Source organism: Nasonia vitripennis, chromosome 5 (genome assembly GCF_009193385.2).
Source record: "Nasonia vitripennis strain AsymCx chromosome 5, Nvit_psr_1.1, whole genome shotgun sequence".
Classification (NCBI taxonomy): Eukaryota; Metazoa; Arthropoda; class Insecta; order Hymenoptera; family Pteromalidae; genus Nasonia; species Nasonia vitripennis.
This window is the reverse complement of record NC_045761.1, coordinates 17,216,027-17,236,747: the sequence shown is the minus strand read 5'-3', so window position 1 is coordinate 17,236,747 and position 20,721 is coordinate 17,216,027. Positions and strand designations below refer to the sequence as shown.

Below are 20,721 nucleotides of genomic sequence, written 5' to 3'. Positions count from 1 at the left end.
CGGGATTGTTAAAAAGACAGGAATACTCGCGTACGAACAATAGATTCGCCGCTGATGGATTCCCATTGAATCCGCGCACCGACGAGAGACGCTACGCCCGAGTAAACACACACCGCGAGTAAATAACTCCGGGCTGTGTACACACACACACATAGGACTCGCGGTGGCAGTGTTGCGAAACGATTCGCGATCGTTTGGCTTTCGCTGCACAAATGCACGCCCGACGGAGCACGCGAGCCAGTCATGGATGGAGAAGCGCGTATACTATTTTGCGCGTCTCGTTCAACCGAAATGGATTCCAATATGCGGCGATAAAAACGTGTTGCGCGATTTTTCGAATTCGCTCGTGCAAATCCGCGAGCTGACGCCATCAGGCGTATCGTTTTTACTGAGATATCGAATTACGCGTCCACGTCTTCCGTGCCCGGCGCGCGCAAATCAAACGCAGCGCGCCGATTCATCGGAATACGAGATGCGACGGGAAATTTTCACGAGCTCATCCAATTCAAATGCGCCTCGGCCAGCAGAAATCCTCCCCGCTGACCGAGCGTGCGCGCGGTCATGCTCCGAAAGTCACTTTCACGCCAGCTGCCACGGTTATTTAGATTTACCGCCGCTGATTTTCGGCTTAAAGTAAGCGCGAAATGGGCTGATTTGGAAGGCAGATCTCTAGTCGTCTCTGCGCGCAAAAGCGCGGGAAAAGAGATAAGCGACGAGTACTTATAACGCGCTCGATCGAAAAACAACGCGTCGCACCCTTTAAAATTCGGTGGCGCGCATAGCCTGACGCCCGGCGGAATCGTGCGCACCTTAAAGGGGAGAGAGCAAACCCCCTGACCTAGATCCAAGGTCTTGAGCTCGCGCGGGGGTGCAGTGTTGCATCACGTCACTGATGCTGCTGCAGACTTTACGGCGGACGCTCCAATCCCGTTCCACGTTCCAATTTCTCAATCCTCTCGTTCTTTTGCAGACGACCGGAGGGTGTACACATAAGAGAAAACAAAGGTTCGCGCGGGCCGGCTATCGTTAAACTCTCGTTAAATTGAAAATACCGGCGGAGCTCGGTGGATTTACAGCGGGACGTTGGTCCTTTTCCGGGGGTCGTCGATTCCAGCTTTCTGAATTTAACGCCTGGGGATTTCGCCCCGCGCTGATACCCCTTGATTTGCGAGCATTCGTAGTGGTACGTATTCGTTACAATGCGGACGGGTATCTGCAGCGTTTCAATGAAGTGTATCAATTATATGCAGAATAGCCAGTCGAGCGTGGCGGCTTCATTAAAATTCATAAGCGTCGAACGGAATTGAGCGAATAGATCTAAAAAGCTCCGCGGAACAATACGACCATGCAGACAGAGAGAGATAACACAGCTCTCGCATAAGAGATACTCACCGTGACACTCTGACTATTGGTCGGGCTCGGGCTGGGGCTCGGCGTCGAGTTCGGCGAGCAGGAAGCGGCGTCACCTGTCATCGAGGCCGTCTGCTGTTGCTGCAGCGTCTGTTGCTGTTGCTGCTGCTGTTGTTGTTGTTGTTGGCCGGCGACGACGGTCGTGGCGACCGTCGGAAAGGCTCTGGCCGGGTCCGCCTGCCATTGTTTGTGGATCTGCTGCGAAGTGTCACGAAACCTCGCGCCCTGCAAGCACGCGATTGTCTCACTATCCATTCATGCATAGAATTCCGCCGTCTTATTGTTGTACGAATATATTACAATAAGTGCTATGAGCCTCGCGTATATATCGCTGCCGAGTCTTTCGAAAGCACAGTCGGGCGCCACTTATATTCAAAACGCATAGGCTCTATAAATAGCCCTCAATCTTCCTAAACCGTAGTCGCTTTCAGCGATGAATTCACTTCTCGCATGACGAGCGCGAATATCAGCCGTATACTAAGTAAAAGCCCCGCTTTTCCCAGGCTCGTCTCGAGCGAGCGCTAAAGGGTAAATATTAGGAGACGTCATTACGCGCCGCACGCTGCATCAGCGTCCCATTATAAAGACGTAGAGTCTCGCGTGTGTACGACTCTGCAATCTCGCTGCACTACTACCGCACCGACTTGGCTCTCTCTCTCTCTCTCTCTCTCTCTCTCTCTCTCTCGGGTAATTGATGCGCTTACGCAACGCCGTAATAACAATTAGCGCTGGCACGAGAGCTACCATACTGTCAAACGCTGCGTGTATAGAGTCTTATCCTCTTTCTCTTTCGGGCACCTCGTAATTTCGCTGCGATTTGCTCAAATTGTGGCGGCTAAGTGCCGGCGGAGAGATGAATAGAGAGAGGCCGGTTATATATTATACGCGCGATTATTAATCGTTTTTTCTGTTAATTGTTGCACTGAATTATACTGTAGCTGCGAACACAAAAGCGAGCGCAGTCGTATGAATTGTTCTTTTTTTTCTGGTCACGTTGGCGAGAGCTAATTTGCAATCTAATGCCGCGAGCGTCGTGTACACGCGAGCAATATTTATAGAAACCGCGCAACGTTCGTATATGTTAATGCGATTTTTAACTGTGCCAGGTTAAACTAAATGTCGAACACACGCGCGGTTCTGCCGCGGGCGCGCTCACTGATTTTATACTCTGTTTTAAAATATGTGGATACTATCGTTTGTATACGTTTTTAATTTTTCGTAACTGGCAGCAATGCATCTCAGTTGTCCGCGGCAACTGTTACTACTGATTTATCGCGAAGGCCATATTGCTGATTTTCCGAACTTTCGTCCCAGAAGCGCATAAATTACCATTCGATTCACCTATATACTAATTATCCCCTCGCTAATTAAAAGAAAAACGCACCTCGCCTCTCTTTACACGACAGACTGTACAAACAAAGCCGATATTTTCACTCGTACAGCTCGGAAAAGACGGCGCATAGCTTATCTCCTCACCTCGAAGTTTCTTACGAACACACATGCGCGCGGTATACGTGTCACAGCGGCGGCACACGGCAATAAAATTTATACCTACAACGTTTGCGCGCTCTATGTGACTCTGGCATAAAAAAGCTCAGCTCCTAGACACAGCAAGCCCGCGTGTGATTCACGGCATACACGGGAAGAAACGAGAAATTAAAACGGTGTATATATATATATATATATATATATATATATATATATATATATATATATATATATATATATATAGGAGCCACACGCCGTATGAGATCCCGATCATCGATGCTCGATTTTAATGTCGCGAACCGCGATTCACGACTTGCCGCACACGAGACATCAATTTCCTTTCACACGAGCCCGCCGCCGCCGCCGCCGCGGATATTATATTCGCGCGCGGGTATATGTATGTGTGTAGCACATGGGAATGTCGTGCCGTGCAGTTTTGTCGGCTTGTATTGCGGGAGAGAAGGAGGTTTCTTTTTGCCAGAGGTCGCGCGGATTAGTCGCGGTGTGTTTTCGAGGATATATTTGTTATTGTTTCTCTATTATGCAAAAACTGCGATCTAGTTGCTGCGGGGACGCTGATGAATAATGCAATTAATTCTGTGATCTGGATTAATACGTAATGCGCGTGAGTGAGGAAATCTATTATTAATGCGATGTGATCTATAAGTGCGTAACAGAGAAAGAGAGAGAGAGACGTAATTATACACGCAGGTAAAACATCGTGATCGCATTCTTTAACTAATTTTTATGCGCGTTGGCCATAAAGCGAGTTAATGTTCTGTGGAAATATTTCACAGTACATCGGCGATTTATTTAAATGAAGGAAAATTGCTTTTAGACTCTTTGCTTTGCATGACTTTATGTGTATACATTCGGATCGCGCTGTAACGCGATCCTTTCACGGGACGCTTTTTATACCGTTAAACATAATCAATAAATCGAGCGAACGGTTGCGAAACTTCGAGTTTCACGAATAAGGGGAAGCATGCCTAAGAGAAACAATTATTTGCTAATCCGAGAACCCCCGCGTATTTATTCAGCTCACACGTCGGACGAAAGCCCGTGAAAAAGGCCATTCCGCAGACCAAACACCCGCACATCCTCCCGCGCGCTCGAGTCAAACAATCAAACATTGCGGCTCCGCGCGCAGTACCGCATCGAGTCGGAAGAGAAAAAAAAGCGTCGAGGAGAAAGAGTACACATCGCGCGCAGCTCGGCCTACCTCGTCAAAAAGGTCATCCAGTTCTCTCTTCGGGATCTTCGTCCTCATCCCAGCGACATGCCTCTCCCGAAAGCGATCCTCTCTCTTATATTCAGAGCTAAAAGAGCAAACCCTCCGTGACTCGCGAGCGTCACGCGCCGTATTCCCTTTTGTCTTTCTCTGCCTCTGTGTCTGTGTCTCTCTCTCTCTCTCTCTCTCGAAACTCGTTTCGCGCTATCGCTGCGCGTCTCTTCTGCTCCTCCTCCTTCTCTTCGTCTTCTTACTAATCGCTTTTTTTTCGTAGTCGTTGTCGCGCAGGCGTATAAATAGTCGATGACGCCGGGAGGAGCTGAAGGTCACCGCGAGTAGACGCTCGCGCTAATGCCGAGTGTCACTTATTGCAAGCGAGAGAGAGAGATTAGCACACTTGGTTCACACGTTCGTCGAGCGATGCAGTTGTTCGTTGTCGTCGTCGTCGTCGCCGAGAGAGTTATGCACTAGAGAGAAACAGAGGCGAATCGTGAATTTCGACGCGGATCGGGCTGTTTTTTGGCAGTTTTTCGAGCTTGCGCAACGACGTTTGCATCGAGCTGGCTGTGCTAATTCTGTGTGTATCAGGCATTTTCCCTATACGCTTGTAATTCACGCGTCTTCATCTGAATTTCAGATGAGCACGTCCGTAAATCATCCGCGCGAAAACATCCGTCAGCAAAAAACAAGGAAGCTATAACCCGAAAAAGATTTCCGCGTGTCGTGTGCACACACACGTATAATACTATACAGACAGCGCAGCAAAACGCTCACTTATCTGCGCCACCTTTTCGGGTCAGATTGCGAAACGTCGACGGGCGTTCTACCTCCTAAGAAGATTAACTCAATTAGCCTTATCTGCCCTGTATACACACTACTCTCGCGAAGATGAGGTCGGCTACGCGCGTACGATATGTGTAATTCATCTCAACCGTGGACGTGTGTTGTGTGTATTGCACGAGACGGAAAAAAGCAGCTGTGAGTTTTTGGGGAATTATTAATTGCCTTCTTCTCCGCGATGGCTTCGGTGAGGCAAGAGCGAACGCGCGCATTGACGCGTCGTTGAGACGCGAGAATTCACGCGACGCTGAATTTTTGGTAGCGATTCTTACTAATCACAGCGGCATAATTCACGAAGCAAATCCGTTCCAACAATGCACGACCCGAGCGTTTCATGCGCGCAGATATCTACGATGCTTATCATGTCCCCCCTAGAGCGAGAGTCGTAACGGTAGGGAGCATAACGAAATCATCCTCTCCGCGCACCGATACACTTTACATAATTCTCGGCTGCTGCCGCTGCACCGGTTCCTCATTCCTCCGAGCGCTGCGCGGAGCCCGCAGATTAATACACGCGCTACCGACGTGCTCAACTGGTTCCGAATATATCGTCGTCATCATCGCATAGCGGCTATGCAGAAGCTTGAATTTCGCGGGCGCCACACATACATACGCCTGTGTATAATACACATCCGCTCTCGCTTGTGTATACCGAGAAAAAAACGGAGGCGCTATCAGTTCTATGAATAACTACATTCGCGCTTAGCCGCTTACGTAATCGCGCAGCCAAGCGAGACTGTGTGTGTGTGTGCGTGTGTATCGCGCGTGACTTTTCGCGTATGTGTCGGGATATACACGTGTTTCCAATGCTGTTCTGTGTCGACCGTCGAGGGCGGAGCAGCTCCGCTGGCACGGTTTATTAAGATAAACGCGCTACGCTGCTGCGCAGATCGGTATATAGTGCACGTATGTAGCTTGCGTTTCGTATCGAGCGCTTCTTCTATTAATCCTCCGCGAGCATACTGTGGATTAAACAGCGTTTTTCTCGATCTCTCTCCATTGTTACGCGTGTACTCTGTTATTGACTCGAATCAGATCGTCGTTATCGTTTTTATTACGACTGATGTCGATAAATAAAAGATTATTATTCCCCACTCGAGATCGGCGCACGTGTCGAGAAGTCTCTTTATCGCTCCTCGAGTTAAAGACCCATCGCCGGTTTTTTTTAAATTCCGACTCGTGCCTTTTTTGCAAATCATGCGTAATAAGTTCCCAAACGCGAAGGCGACACTTTTACAATATTTCTGCGAAAGAATTCCGGAGCGTTCGCACGCCTGACCCGGGGCGTAGATTAATTAAACGAGGGAGAGAGAGAGGAGAAAGGAGAGACCGAGAGAGAGAAAGAGAGAGAGAGAGAGAGAGAGAGAAGCCGGCGAAGGGAGCAGAAAAGCACTGCCGGGCGCATAATAATTTCGCCTCGTAAAACGCCGCCGCCGCCGCCGCGTGAGATCTCGAGGCGGCGATCTTTCGAAGAGGGAGCAAGAGAGAGAGAGAGAGAGAGAGATGCTGGCTGGAAAATAAGGAAGAGAGGAGAGGAAATTCGCGATTGGAATCGATATACACCCTGTACCGCCGCTCGCTCTCGGTCAATGACGATCGGCCGATTTTTTTTTCGTTTCGCTTTACGATCACCGCGCGGCGCTCGGCGGCGAAGAGCGAGCACAGTTGTGAGAGATTGCAGCGCTCTGAAATTTTTTCGCGAACGGTTTTTTCAAAATTGTTGCTCCGAGTTTTGTTTCGAGCGATACAGGCGCGGAGTTCTTTTTTTATTGCAACCGCTCGATGATTATCTATTTCTGATTTATTAGCTCCTTATTTATATGTCGCTGCTCGGGGAGATATCTCGAGATAATAAATTAATCGCGGTGTCGTTATAAAGACCGATACAAAAGACAAGCGGTTCTTTCTGCCGACTTTTGGGACGGGTAAATATTTTAGCGAGTTTTCGAATCCGAAATTTTCTGCCAAAGACAGCTCTCCGGAATCCAGCGCGAAATTCACGATGGCCTCATGTTTACGTTGAGAAATTTGCACAACGACGACGAAGAAAACGTCGCTGAAATGAAAAGACGAATGTCAAAGCGATACCGCGTTGCATAAGACGATACGTCGCGACACACAATTATGCACTGTTAATATTAGCGCAAATGTCGTTTTGATAACACACTTGGAAAGAAAAATTGAAAACTCTATATATATCCTTCCGCACACACAGAGCGCAGATTGGCCGAAAAATCGGTAATTCGTATAATCACAGAGCGTTTTTTGAGCCAGCTAGCGCTCGATGAAAACAACAATGCAGCGAAGCCAAGCACGAGGAAAACAATAACACAACACTTGCAGTCGTTCTCCTCTCTCTGGCGGGCTCGTCGTCGGTATACTCGCGGGTACACGTACGTATCGCGACTGCGGCTCGCTCGGCCGGTCGCGTACACACACCGGCTTTGTGCGCGGCGTCTCTCTCTCTCTCTCTCTCTCTCTCTCTCTCTCTCCCTCTCCTATACGCTCTCTCCTCCCGCTTATATACTCTTTCTCTCTGTATATACACACATTTTTACTCTCTTCCTCCTCTGCACATGGCTCTTCCGGAGGCTGTGAGTACATGTGCACGCGCGCACGCCTGTATGTGTGTGTGTGTAGGTTCCGATCTCGATCGGATCGAATGAGATCGCGCACTCGAGTGTGTCTGCAGTGCGCCGCTAGAGGTTAGAGATGCTGTGCGGGCTTCTCTCTCTCTCTCTCTCTCTCTCTCTCTGTCCGCGTGCCGCCGAGGTGGGGGCGGAAGATATGTTGTCGAGAGAGAGAGAGAGCCTGCACGTCCGTTCTTTCTCTCTCTGTTTATCCCGGCTTCCTTTTTGTCGTCTTTCGAGTGTGTCTGCAGTCGAGAGGGGTATTCTATGCACGTGGTGGGGATGAGATTATCGTGCGCTGTGGCCGAGATTAAGGATGCGATGTGTCTTTGAGGCCGATGCGGCCGGGAGAGAGAGACAGAGAGATTCGAGAGGGTGACTCGCGGAGAGAGAGAGAGAGAGAGAGAGAGGAGGGTTTAATGCGTTTGATAGCCGAGGCGGACGACTCTCCGTCGTGTGCCATGCTCTTTAGATTAAGTTCTTTATTCAAAGTAAAAATTAACTACATCTCGCCGCGCGTTTCCGGAAGTTTAAACGCTCGTCCATTAAGTAGAAAACGCCGTGTCTGGCCAGACGAAATTGCGCCCTATCTTCACATTTGTAATTTTGATTCCTCTACTTTCTGTATACACAGGAACGGACGATATGTACACTCTCCGCGATCCTCCATGGATGGGACACTTCTCCGGAGCAGACAATGCGCATCTAGAGGCCAATCACGCGCATCGTGGATTTTTATTCCCGCTTACAATATCGATCGCGCGGAAGTAAAAATCCACTAAAGTGGACTCTGCACCGCGACGACGCGCGGACTCGCTGAGCAACTTCTCTCGTAATCGCTGCGACGATCGTCGAGATTGTCCGCGTGTGTACGTGCGTTTGTGTGCTTTTTATTGGATACAATCGATAATGTTGTAATAAATATGTGCCCAGCAAGATAATAACAGTAAAATAATAATAACGATTTCATTTAGCCGAGGCTCTTGCTGCTATATAATGTAACGAGTGTATCGAGCAGACCGTTTTCCCTCGCGTGCTTGTGTATAATAAAATGAGAGTTGCACATACACACACACGCACGAGCTATTAATAAGAGGTTCGACGCGAGAGAACCGGTAGCTAAAAGTGAACCTCGAAATTCGAATAAAACTGCGAACTCGTAAACGCACACGAGTATACAGATGGAAGATGGAAATAGCGTTGGTCTATTCGAGAAACAAACAACAGATCCCCTGACATCATCGTCGACATCTTGCGAAGAGAGATAGACATTCCAGGCCAATATATATGCACTCCGCCGAGCAATTATCCCACAGTTCTGCGGTACACGCGATATCGTAACACGAATCGTCGTATGCACATCAGAGATAATCCCTCGTCTATCCCAACAAGCGTTGTATGTCTGTGTAGGAGCATGACCTCTTCTACGAAAAAAATCGATTGGCAGACAAAGAGAGGAGAGAAGTCAATAATCGGCGATAAGGAAGCGCAGATCGCTTGCGTAACGAATCGAGGCGGCGAATACGTGCGCGTGTGGGTTGTTTGGTGTATCCACGCTTCGACGCGCGCTCACGCATAATCGGGCGCAACCCTTCATTATATACCCGCTTGGTTATGGTCATTGTTTTACGCAGCCGACAGAGTCGTAAGGGAATTCATAATGAGGAAGCGACTCTCGGCACGGAATAAATTTTCCTAGCCTCGCGATTACGCAAGATCTATTATATTTCCTCGAAAAATAAAAGACGCCGCGTGCGTATAAGACACCGCAGACATCGGACGCGTCAACTCACACGCGCGGCTGCACTGGTGCGGGTAAAAATGCCGAGACCACAAGACGCACAAGCACACGCAGCTTCGTTCTGCCAAGTGTACCGATCTCGGGGGCATTGATCATCGACTCTCGTTCGCGAGAAAGAGAAACGATGCGCCTCGCGCTCCGCGATGATTGATCATCCCGTGGGCTAGCTCCCCTCGTTCTCGCGCGTGTACTGATCGATGACTCGATCGACTTTGAATTTCACCAGCAGTGCAGAGTACTCGCGGAAAAATGAATTATTCATACGCGACACACAGAGCCCGAGATGATCGGAAGAAAGAGAGTATAATTCGCGCTATTAGGAGATCGGCAATGCTTATCGCTCATTTCAATACTCGCTCTCGGCTCTCGGCTCCCGCGCTGTGTTTAATGCGCTCGAGGAGAAAGCATAATGCTTCTCCTGCTCCGTACGGCTCGCTCTGCGAATGACAATTTCAGAATGAAATTTTCATCCGGTCGAATGTAGGCTGACATGCATGTGTAGAGAAATCTGTGTGTCTGTTCGCGTACAAAAATATAATGGATCTAGCTGGGTACATCGTGAACTCGCGGCCGGCGATAAAGCATTATCTCTAATGGTGATATACGGTAAGGTGATGTGGAAAGGGATATGGAATCTAGATGTGTATAACCGTGCCGGAATAATATCGGCAATAACATGTTATTATTATATATTTCGTAAATGGGCTTTTCGTGTCTCGGTCGTCAAATGCCTATACGTGAGCAATAATCGAAACGAACGATCTCTCTTCTTTAATATTCGTCGAACACGTCTGCGTTGTATTGTATATGTATTCCATTATACCGTTCGAACGTTAAACTCTGTCTGCCATGGGTCGTATAAGCTGTGAGCAGCGCAATTTTTCTGACGAATTTGCATTTCCAGCCCTTCAAGGGTAATAGACTCCGGGTCTTTATGTCTCGGGGTAGAGGATAAATCACTCGACGACTATAGTTCCCAGGGGAGCACCTATGCTTTTAATTTCGGCCCATCGGGACGCTAGTGTGCTTCCTCGTGTACGAAAAGTCGATGAATGTGGACTATCCGTTTTAGTGTTCATGTTTAGATGGACTTTTTTATTGTATAATAAAAAAGTATTATTTGAGGCCAGATTTTCGCGTTTCCGATTGTCTAGAAGTGAAACAAGATTAATCGGTTCCTAATTATAACGATTTCCGAACGAGGATCAGTTGCCAATTCTGTGAATCAGTAAGCAAAACGTGATCTTGTACCGTACCGTTGGTCAAACAAATAATTGACCATCTTTAAATTCAGCAGTTGAGTAACTTCAATCGGTAACAATATATCAGAAATTATTATTACGGCAATGGGAGCGACATTTTTAGTATTTACGAGCAATAATCTATCAATAATGCATGTTATAGCATGAGCAGTGAAAGTAGTAGGGCCAAACAAGGCAGTTTTAGCATTGGTGGTACACCACTATATCTAGACTCGGCGCGCACATTGTCATGCGAGAAATGAAAAGTGCCTATGCGCTACCTACATTCACCTGCTAGAGACACTGAGAATTTAGGCGGCGATGAAAAGATCAGTCCAAAACTGCTTTCGCTCTAGCGATCCACACGTACGTATGTACGTTAAAATTAAATGTTAATTATCCCGGGGTAATTAATCTAGTTTTTTACGGGTTCATTAGCACAAAGACGTTCGCCCCGATAAAACAAAGCCGCAGATTCCAAGCACTGCAGCGACGCTTTTCTCAGACAAAAGCCCACATAGTCCAAGCATGCAAATTTCCAATTCTCAAGCCCGCCGCGCTCGCGCATAATAGAGCAGCAGCAGCAGCAGCAGCAATTCTAGCAATATACAACAGAGACTCGAGGTTAAAGACCCCCTAGTCCAAGACTCGAAGCCACAAGTTCGCGCAACAACATATCGCGCCGCGGCGCTGCAGCAACAGAGACATACGCTCTCGCGTGCGCGTCGCGGAAACGCGCGTCTCCCGGTATAATATCTCGGAGAAAGTTGCCCACACGTGTGTGTGTGTGTAGCTGTAAGCGTAGCACACGTCGCGAAACGCGCGTCGAAGCGCAAAAAAGGCTAAAAAGACACGGCGAAAGAAGAAGAGGAAGAAGAAGGAATATACACGCGTCCCACGCCCCGCGACGACGGCCCCTTTCTATATCCACCGCCGCCGACATGCAAACACACACACACACACACACAAAAGAGATTCGCGGCAGAGAGAGGGGTTCTGTCGGGCCGCTTTGTCCCCGGCGAGAAACGCTTTGCGGCTACGGAGATTAGCCGACTGAGAGAGAGAGAGAGAGAGAGAGAGAGAGAGAGAGAGAGAGAGAGAGCGGGTTTGTTCGTGCGCTGCTGGACTCGCGCGCTCCGAGGTTTTTTCGGCCACGGTGTGGGAGGATCGGACCGCGCTACCGGGCGGCGGCCATCCTTTTTCTCGAGAGATGAGTGCGGTTTCTGTGGGCGCTTTTGATGTGCGGGAAGGATTTTTAAATGCGTATTTTTCTTTTTCTCTACTCTTTCAGCTCTTTAAGCGGCGCAGTTATGCAGGCAGTGATATTCGCCTCTTGCCCCGGCATATTTGAGGAAAATCGCGCTCTCGCGGGCAATAAAATTCGAGTAAATCTAGTCCACAACGAGATAAAGTTTATCTCTCTCGGCGGCGCGCGTGCGCTGAATGCATAAAAAGCCTTTTTTACGAGTATGTATACGTATACGTGCTGCTAGCGCACACAGAGAGAGAACAGCGAGAGTAAAACGGCTTTATGATTGACAGGCCGTGATAGCTTAGCCGGCAGATTAAGAATAAAGATCTCTCTCTCCGGCGCATTTGAATGTATTGAAAAAAGATTAATCTTTGATTTACGCCACTTTATTATGCTTGTCGCCTTCGCGATGTTACGCAACAGCTCCATTATTAATATAAGAGTTTATAAAATACATCCATCACTTCCTGCCTCGATCATATTTGCATGAAAGGGTAGGTCACGATAAACAAAGCCGAGAACATAGCCCCGCGAAAGAAAAAAACTTTAAAATAGAACGCAATCGCATAAATAGCGCCGTGTAAACCGCCAACTCCAGAGAGAGAGAGAGAGAGAGAGAGAGAGAGAGAGAGAGAGAGAGAGAGAGAGAGAGAGAGAGAGAGAGAGAGAGAGAGAGAGAGAGAGAGAGAGAGAGCCGTATAACTGCAAGAACGCGGCGCGAAAAAGCAAAATCTCGCGATGCGCGTGGAAAGTCGGTCATACCCCCGACGAAGCCATTATTACACATAAAATTTTGCGGGAGAGCGTTATCGTTAAAACTTGCGTGTGGGCGCGAACCCGCGTTATTACACTTCGACTCGCGACTGGTTCTCTAAGTGCGCGCGCGAAGGAGAGTCGAGAATCGGGGTTTATTGGATACGCGCAGGTATGTTTCCGGTTCTGGCTCGCTGCGGGGAATTATTATTGGATTCGACGACTCTATTCAACGCCTGGGAACGTCTGTATTTTACCGGACGCTGGCATTGAAAAAGGCGAAATATCAACGACGATATCCCGTATCACAAAAGATGATTTACGGCGCGGAATTGAGCCGCGGAAACCCCGACGTTTCCATCGTATCTCTCGCAGCGAATGTAAACAAAGAATCCACACAAGCTCTCTCTTCCTCTCGGGCGGCTAATAGAATTCAGGTAAAAAGCTCTGGGCGCACGGCGCTAGGCTCCTCTCTCCCCGAGTAAATATTAATGGGCACGATTCGTTTATCGAGCGCCGATCGGCCGTTTGAGCAAGTGTGCGGTAGGTATAGTGGAGTCTCTCTAGCGCGAGTCTACGAGAGATTACCATCTCGCGCTGGATGCAGAAAGAGATGCTGCAGCTGCCTCTGCACTTATGAAGGTTTATATGGCCATAAATCCGCGAAAGTCGCGTCGGCTGTACACTACACATACGCGGGAAAGGATGAGGACGAAAATGGCCTATTGTGTAATCCGCGATTTGAATAATAGTAAAAACAAATCGGCCGTATGCACCATTGTTCGTCCTTTTCTTATTCTGGTTTTGTTTCCAATGCGGAGAATCGCTATGCTTTATGCAGCGATACGCGACCATTGTGTTACGGTTGTAACGATAATAACGCTCCTTGTTCGAGAATACGCATTTCGAAGGCATGTATGAGCCGTGTACTTACGGTAGGTACACTGAGTTTTTAATGGACCCACGGATCCTGTACTCACCTGCAACAGAAAGGGAATAGTTCTTAAAATACACACATCGGAAAACATTGGTAATCCCGCGGCCGTTTATGTTTGTTCGGAATAAGGAAAAAGGTCTAACAGAGAATCACTCAGCGCGGCGGCATTCCTCGGTTCATCCTCTCGGCGATATTTGTTCTCGAAGTATGTACACACGCGTGCGCACGTGTGAGAGCGAGTACAATTAGGAAAAACATCTCCGTGAAAATTATTCAAATTTATGCGCGCCCGAGCGCCGAGAGAGAGAGGAATCTTCCCCGGGCTTCGATAGACCTACACACACACACACACATGCGTATATAGCGTCAGGGTCAAAGTCCCTTGGTCAACTAATTAGCGGCGCTTCGATCGACTCGCGCATATAAGAAGAGCCGTGAATGAAATTGCTCGTCGTCTGCGCATATTATCTATATATAGTAGTATAGGTGTGTATATAGCGGGCTATGCGGAGGCGTGGGTGGTGTTGATACGGAGTGGATCGATAAGCTCGTCGAGAGGGCTTTGAATTTCCAGGCTCGATAAGGCGGGAGCGAGACTCAGCACACTGACCCAAATACGCCCGAAGATTATATACCTGTGTGTTGCCGCCACCGCTGCGCTGCTGCATACAGCGCTATTGCTTTCCGTTTATGCTTCGAGTGCAGGGGATATTGCCCAAGACTATATGCTCTGCTCTCGGGTCTCTCTAGAGCACGCACGCGTTCATATAGTCGCGAGCATAACTTTTACGGCCTTGTACTCGTAAATTCTCGACGAGACGCGAGAGATACAGTTATGACTGCAGGTGAGAAGTGCCCGTGATTTTCGGAGGGCTCCGATTTTGTTTAAACAAAATGAAGCTGCGACGACTCAAAGGACGAATTCATCAGCCGAGTCGTACGACGATAAATCGCCGCTATAAAAGCGACTTGATTACAGCAGCCGCGAAATATTAATCAATTTAATACCCTCGCGCGAGCGCAGCTCGGAGTTATGAATAATATCGCTCGAACACAACGCTCTCATCCGTAATAAAGAAGCGAAATTCACACGTATATCATTTCAATTCGACAGACACAATGTTTGCACGACCTGAGCGCTGCGCTGCGCATCAGAACTGGTATTATTATTTATTCGTAATGCGTTCAATTGCAGGTTGGAAAGCGAAGACAGCAGCAGCGCTGGGGGAAATTAATTCAACAAAACGTTAATAACACCGCCGCTGCTGCTCCGAATTATTACAGCAATATCTCCCGAGAAATTCCAGCGCCGCCGCCACTCGGCTCTTTCTCTCAGACCAAGTACAAGAAGCACCAAATGTGCCACCAATTCAAATGCAGCGCATTGTCTTATCCGTCAGACCCAGATATTTTCGCGCTTATTCACACACACACACACACACACACACACACACACAGAGCCACGTAGCGGTCCTCGAATAAATTACACCGGGGGCAATGGCAATCTGCATATAATCTGTTTTTACATGCGCGGCCGCACGCGAAAGTGCAAAGTCAAGCCGTACAGCACGCGAGAGCCGGAGCGGCGCAAAAGAAGAACGAAGAATCCTCGCTCCGCGCGCGAAGGAAGAAGAGAAGAAGAAGAAGAAGAAAGAAAGAGGCTCCGGCGGAGTATACAGCCGCCCGAGGCGGCCTGCTCTCCTCAAGGTCGTCAAGACTCAGCCACGAGGACGAGCGTGCCAGTCAGTCTTCTGCTGCAGCCGAGACGCATTGCAGATTTACGATGGCGGACTCGAGGTTTTTTGCGCGGTTATTAGCCCGCCACCGCCGGAATAATATCTAAGCTGCGCAGAGAGCTTTTTTTTCTCCTTCTCCGTGTGCGTCGGCAGTTTTTGAGAGCTTCGGGAGAGTACACGGTCTTTAGGGGATTTTGCGGGCCTGAAATTTTTCCACATAGGCTCACGTGATGATGATTATGCTGATGATCAATCTCAGCGCGCGCGGTAGAAAACAATTTCATCCGCGCGGAGAGAGAGGAGAGTTGGCTCGGACGTTTACGATGCATTAATTTAGCCTTACGACTGCAATAATTCTCTAACAATATCTTTCCCCGGTCGTCGTTAAAGTAACCGCACGACGCGATACAGAGTTTTGTCGTCTATTACACGCGCGCGCCGTACTTTTGCGCTAATTAACATTCGCCTCTCGGATTCCGCGCAACTTTGCAGCAGCCACGCGCGCGGCAACAAAATTAATTAAACATCGCGCGCGCATACGTATATGTATAGCCCCGAGAGACACAGAGAGAGAGAGAGAGAGAGAGAGAGAGAGAGAGAGAGAGACAGAGAGAGAGAGAGAGAGAGAGAGAGAGAGAGAGAGAGAGATTATATACGAGGAAATTAAAAAATTCCCCCGACAGACTTTCTAAAACTCAGCAGCTTATTAATCTCGCGGAGACAGTAATCCGATCCATTTCCCGTAGCAGCTCCCGATAAAACGAGACCCATGCGCTAGCTCGCCCGCTCGAGTAGCGCAAAAAAAGGAATTCATTCATCGGCTCCGTGCGACCTCCCACGCGGCTTTCGCGCCTCAATCCTACGCGGTATAGATCATCAGCGACGAATCCGTATAATCTCGATCGCGCGACCCGGCAATTATGAGTCACGATTAGCGCCAACGACGACGACGTTGCAATTACGTTATATGTATAGGCTTGTAACGGGAGTGTATTTATGCGGCTGTGCAGCTTGGGAGATAATCGTATGCGTATACGTGTGCCCGAAGGGAGTCTTCGATTTTTAGTCGGAGCGAATCCGAGCAACAAAGCGCTTCGACGAAGATTTACGTTCGTTCGCGCGCCGCTTTACGTAAGGCTAATTGCTCCTTGGCCTTCTTTTGTTGTCGGCGGCGCACGAGAATGTATAACAAATTTGTATACAGACACACATCGAACCTTCGTCGCGTGATAATCGACCTGTATGTACACGCGGACGAGAAGTTTACGATGATAAATTATCCGGCGCTTTTTGTTCGGCTAGACGTGACTCTATAAGGTTCGTAATTTCATAAATTACGCCCCAGCGCTCGTGATTGTTTGCTTTCTTATATGATTTAGCAAGAGTCGCCGCGGAGAACGCAATGATACGCAAATTATGACACTGGAGGGACATGATGGATGTTACGACGCGGCGGACCTTCGACGACGACTTTCACACCTATACTGTATATACTCGCGGCATCAAGATTAGCCCGGCAACGACAGCTGAGCGTATAACTGCGAGTGGCTTAATTAAGTCTCTCTCTCGCACCTGAGCCTATATGCTGTATATTGCTAGTCCCTTATTCGAAGGGAAAAATTCGCCGCCGGTAGCCATGAAAACTCGACTACCTTTATTTTTCCCGACGCCGTGTGTCTGCGCTCGCAGATAAAACTCGGCGAAGATTTACAGTCGTCGCGCGTCGCTGAGAGCTGCCGGAGGCGCAATTCTCTCTCTCTCTCTCTCTCTCTCTCTCTCTCTCTCTCTCTCTCTCTCTCTCTCTCTCTCTTTCTTTCTTCATGTCTAACGAGAAAGTTCGGCGCATTATTATTCCTATACCAGCAATTAGAATTCGCGCTCGATATTGCTTTCTTTTTCCACAGCGAAGGATCGCCCGGTTATACGAGAGTATGGCTCATTGTTTTATTGGTGGATACGATATCTTGGTGGAAAAGTGGCTACCGGCGCGGCTTGAATTTCATTGCTCATTACGGCGTTCGATATTGCGTTTCTTCCCTCGACGGCGAAATTACTTTCTTAGCCTCGCTGCACAGCTCGTCGAGTTTAATAAATGTGCACTTTGGCATGGCGTTCAAATGCCGATAGGACAGATAGAGGCGGTATTGAGAAATCACGATATACGCGTGTGCATAACGAGCAGTGAAGTAACGTCTCTAACAGCGCTAAACATAAACACAAGTGTTACAATTTAAGCGCTCGCGACCTTAGACGCGCGCGCTCATAACGCTGATAGAAAAATGACCTCAATTACGGCCGTCGGCGACGATTGAAGTCTCGCTTCTTTTTTTTCTAATTTTTTCATCGATTCAATAACGCCGCGCAATAATACTTATCACTCCGTATACGGCGGGCTACAATCAAACTCAATCCGCGCGTGTCGCAACGTACGTGTATATATGTAGCGAGAGATAAAACGTCAAGCGGTAATTTTCGTAAGCTTTAATCGCATCAATAGCTCGCGCGTATAACATAACGTAAGAAAGTGTAAATACAGCCGGTCGATCGTAAATCAACATTAACATGCAGAATTTTTCGAAGCCGTAATTCGAGACGCACAGAAAGCATCCCGGCGACGTATTAATTCGAATGCCGGCGCGACGCGTGAGAAGCTTGTCCCTCGCGAGCGCAACAAAACAATTTAATATGATTAGAGAGCCGATCGAGAGGAGCGGCACTGTCCGTTCACTGTCAAATTTTCTCCCCGCGGGCACATAATGGAGAATCGAGCCGAGTAACGATCGAGTCGACTCCTTTTGCTTGCGCTCGATCCGTCGCGCTGGCTGTTATTGTGCAGTCGTGTGTATACGAGCTGTTAATTCGCGCTTGGGAATTCTTTTGTGCTCCATACCTCGTGTATTCTTTTACGTTGACAAGAACATCGACGATATTTCTTTGTGGACGGGAGTATACTCGGTATCGCGAGGGACGCTCGGGTGAAATAGATCCGAAGATTTGCGTTTGAGGGCAGCGGCGGTACTCGAATTTGTTTCGAAGCAAAAATACCGAAGAAGGATGCATAAAAACAAGATATTGAGGATGTGCGAAATCGTCTCGAGATGATTCTGTTATAGCAAGCCATATATAGGTATAGCAGTTTTAGCACAAGCGGCTCAGGAATTAGGAATTCTCACAAACAATCTCAACCTAGAGGGCGTGTGGATCCTACTCACACATGCAAGAGCGTGTCCGTAAGCATGTATATAGATATACATTTAACACGAGTTTGAGGCTGGGAACCAATACACTCTCTGAGCTGAGCTTGTATGTAAGCATTCCTAAAAGATAGTGTTGGCATGTGTGACATACCCCTATATATACGGTGTCTTCGCAGATTAAGATGGGGGAAAGAAGAAAGTACCTATGCGCCACCTATCTTCGCTGGCCAGAAGCTCAGTGAGTTTCACCGGTGGGAGAAGGGCCATTTTAAAGTTGGACCGCGTAATCGACGCGTACGCGTACAAAGTTGTGATTGGACACATTTCACAAAAAAATGGTAATCATCCAAAAATGTAAAAATGTCATTGGAGCGTTTTAAACTTTAAACATGTGTGCCCACATCTCACAGCATCCTTTTTGTATTTCTGTAGAAAAAGTTATATGTGCATAAGACGAATTATAAAAATCGTCGAACGGTTTACCAACACAAGACAGTCTTCAATTTAATTAACAGCGGAACAATAGTGACGTCGGAATTCGGAAAACAGACTGCTGCGAGAAATCCACGTATACACTGAGAGAAATTTATAGTAAATTTTACTATACTGGATAGGAAATTTTAATAAAAAGTTTGGTAATCCACTCACAGACTGACAGTCTAGTAATTTTTACTAAACTGTATAGTAAATTTTATAAAACTATAAATTTTACTACACTGAGTAGTAATTTTTACCTTGACTAAATTAAATATAAAAATGCACATAGTGGACAAATTATTTTCAATTATTATATGGCTCTAAATTTGTATGGTTATGGAGGGTTACTCTCCTAACGCACTTAATTCAGAGAACATTATCGATTCACTCGCCGCAGTTGATTTTTAGAGACATTAAGCTAACCTAGATACATTTCCTACAACTAAACGCTTAATTATTATACATATTCGCAATTCGCAGTACATATGCTTATACGCTCGCAATTGTTACAACAGGCTTTCTAAACGGACTTATATACTAACTGAGCTAACTTCTTACCGCTTGCGGGTTTTATTTCCCGTGCACCCCCTAGCGGCAGCACACAAAACAGTTTGACTTTATTTGAAACAGCACCGGCTTCAAACTGCTGCTCTGAAGTCGAGTCTTGCCATGATGCTTATTTTCAGGTGCTTCTTCTCGCGGCCGCCATGTTTGCTAAACGCGCATGCGCATAACGCGTAAATACGCATCAGTTCCGATTTTCAGATGAAAAGTACTATACGTTCTATTAAAAATTACTATACTGTCAGGTAAAAATTCATACATTAGCGATTTTCACTATAGTTTCTGTTAATTTTTCCTATTGAGTATGGTAAATTTTATATGGAAGTTTAGTAAAAATTGATATAAATCTAGTAAAAAGGTCAGTTTCGTCAGTCTGTGACAAGATTACCAAACTTTCCAGTAAATTATCATGAACATATAGTAAAATTTACGCACTATTTCTCTCAGTGTAAAAATGCAACGATACACGTAGTGCAGGCAATATTTTTCAAAAAGAACTACCCAGCCGAAAGAGAAAAACGACTTCGCGATTACTCAGGCTGTCGCCGAGTTCCGCATGAATCTCATTTTGAGCTCTCTTGCAACACGTTATTAGCTAAGTAAAAGCAGCTACTTAATTTTCGCGCTTGCTCTCTCTCTCTCTCTCTCTCTCTCTCTCTCTCTCTCTCTCTCTCTCTCTCTCTCTCTCTCTCTCGCGAGAAACTTTGCCTCGAGGAGCGATGCGCAAAAATGCAGAGGCGTTTCGCCGGAGCGAGCATCGAGGTCAGCCGATGTCTCAGGAGAGAGAGAGAGAGAGAGAGAGAGAGAGAGAGAGAGAGAGAGAGAGAGAGAGAGAGAGAAACCGAGTCAACACCCTTCCGCGGAATTGATCTATTGTTTTCTCTTTTCTCCGCTTGATACACGTAATTTTCCTTTTTCGTTTTCCCAGCGAGTCATTTCTTTTGAGTTATGCGCGTCGTTATAACGATGACGGTAAAAACGTCGTCGTTCTGCGCAGCTCGGGTGTAAATTATAAATAGATCGTTGGAATAACGCCTTCAATAAATTGCGACGAGTATCGGAATTCGTCATCAATCACGTACCAAGAAATCCTTTCTTTTTTACGCCAGGAGCTACTTCTCTACCTCTTTAGCTTATGAGAGACACGCGCAGAGCTCTGTAATT

The 20,721-nt window shown here is 47.4% G+C and overlaps 1 protein-coding gene across 23 annotated transcripts in view; it reads right to left on the bottom strand.

The window, feature by feature from the left end:
* LOC100118639 (tensin-1) overlaps positions 1-20,721 on the bottom strand; it is a 149,511-nt gene that overhangs the window by 45,038 nt on the left and 83,752 nt on the right. For 11 of the 23 annotated variants that reach the window (XM_031932731.2, XM_031932730.2, XM_032600291.1 and 8 more), the window contains one exon: positions 1,393-1,635. The exons of 1 other annotated variant lie outside the window; for it this stretch is intronic. In XM_031932731.2, coding sequence (XP_031788591.1) covers positions 1,393-1,635 — 243 coding nt within the window. Of the gene's footprint in view, positions 1-1,392; positions 1,636-4,120; positions 4,597-7,224; positions 7,380-20,721 lie in introns of those variants that run through there. 11 more of the 23 variants (XM_031932733.2, XM_032600294.1, XM_032600301.1 and 8 more) reach the window with 8 other exon arrangements.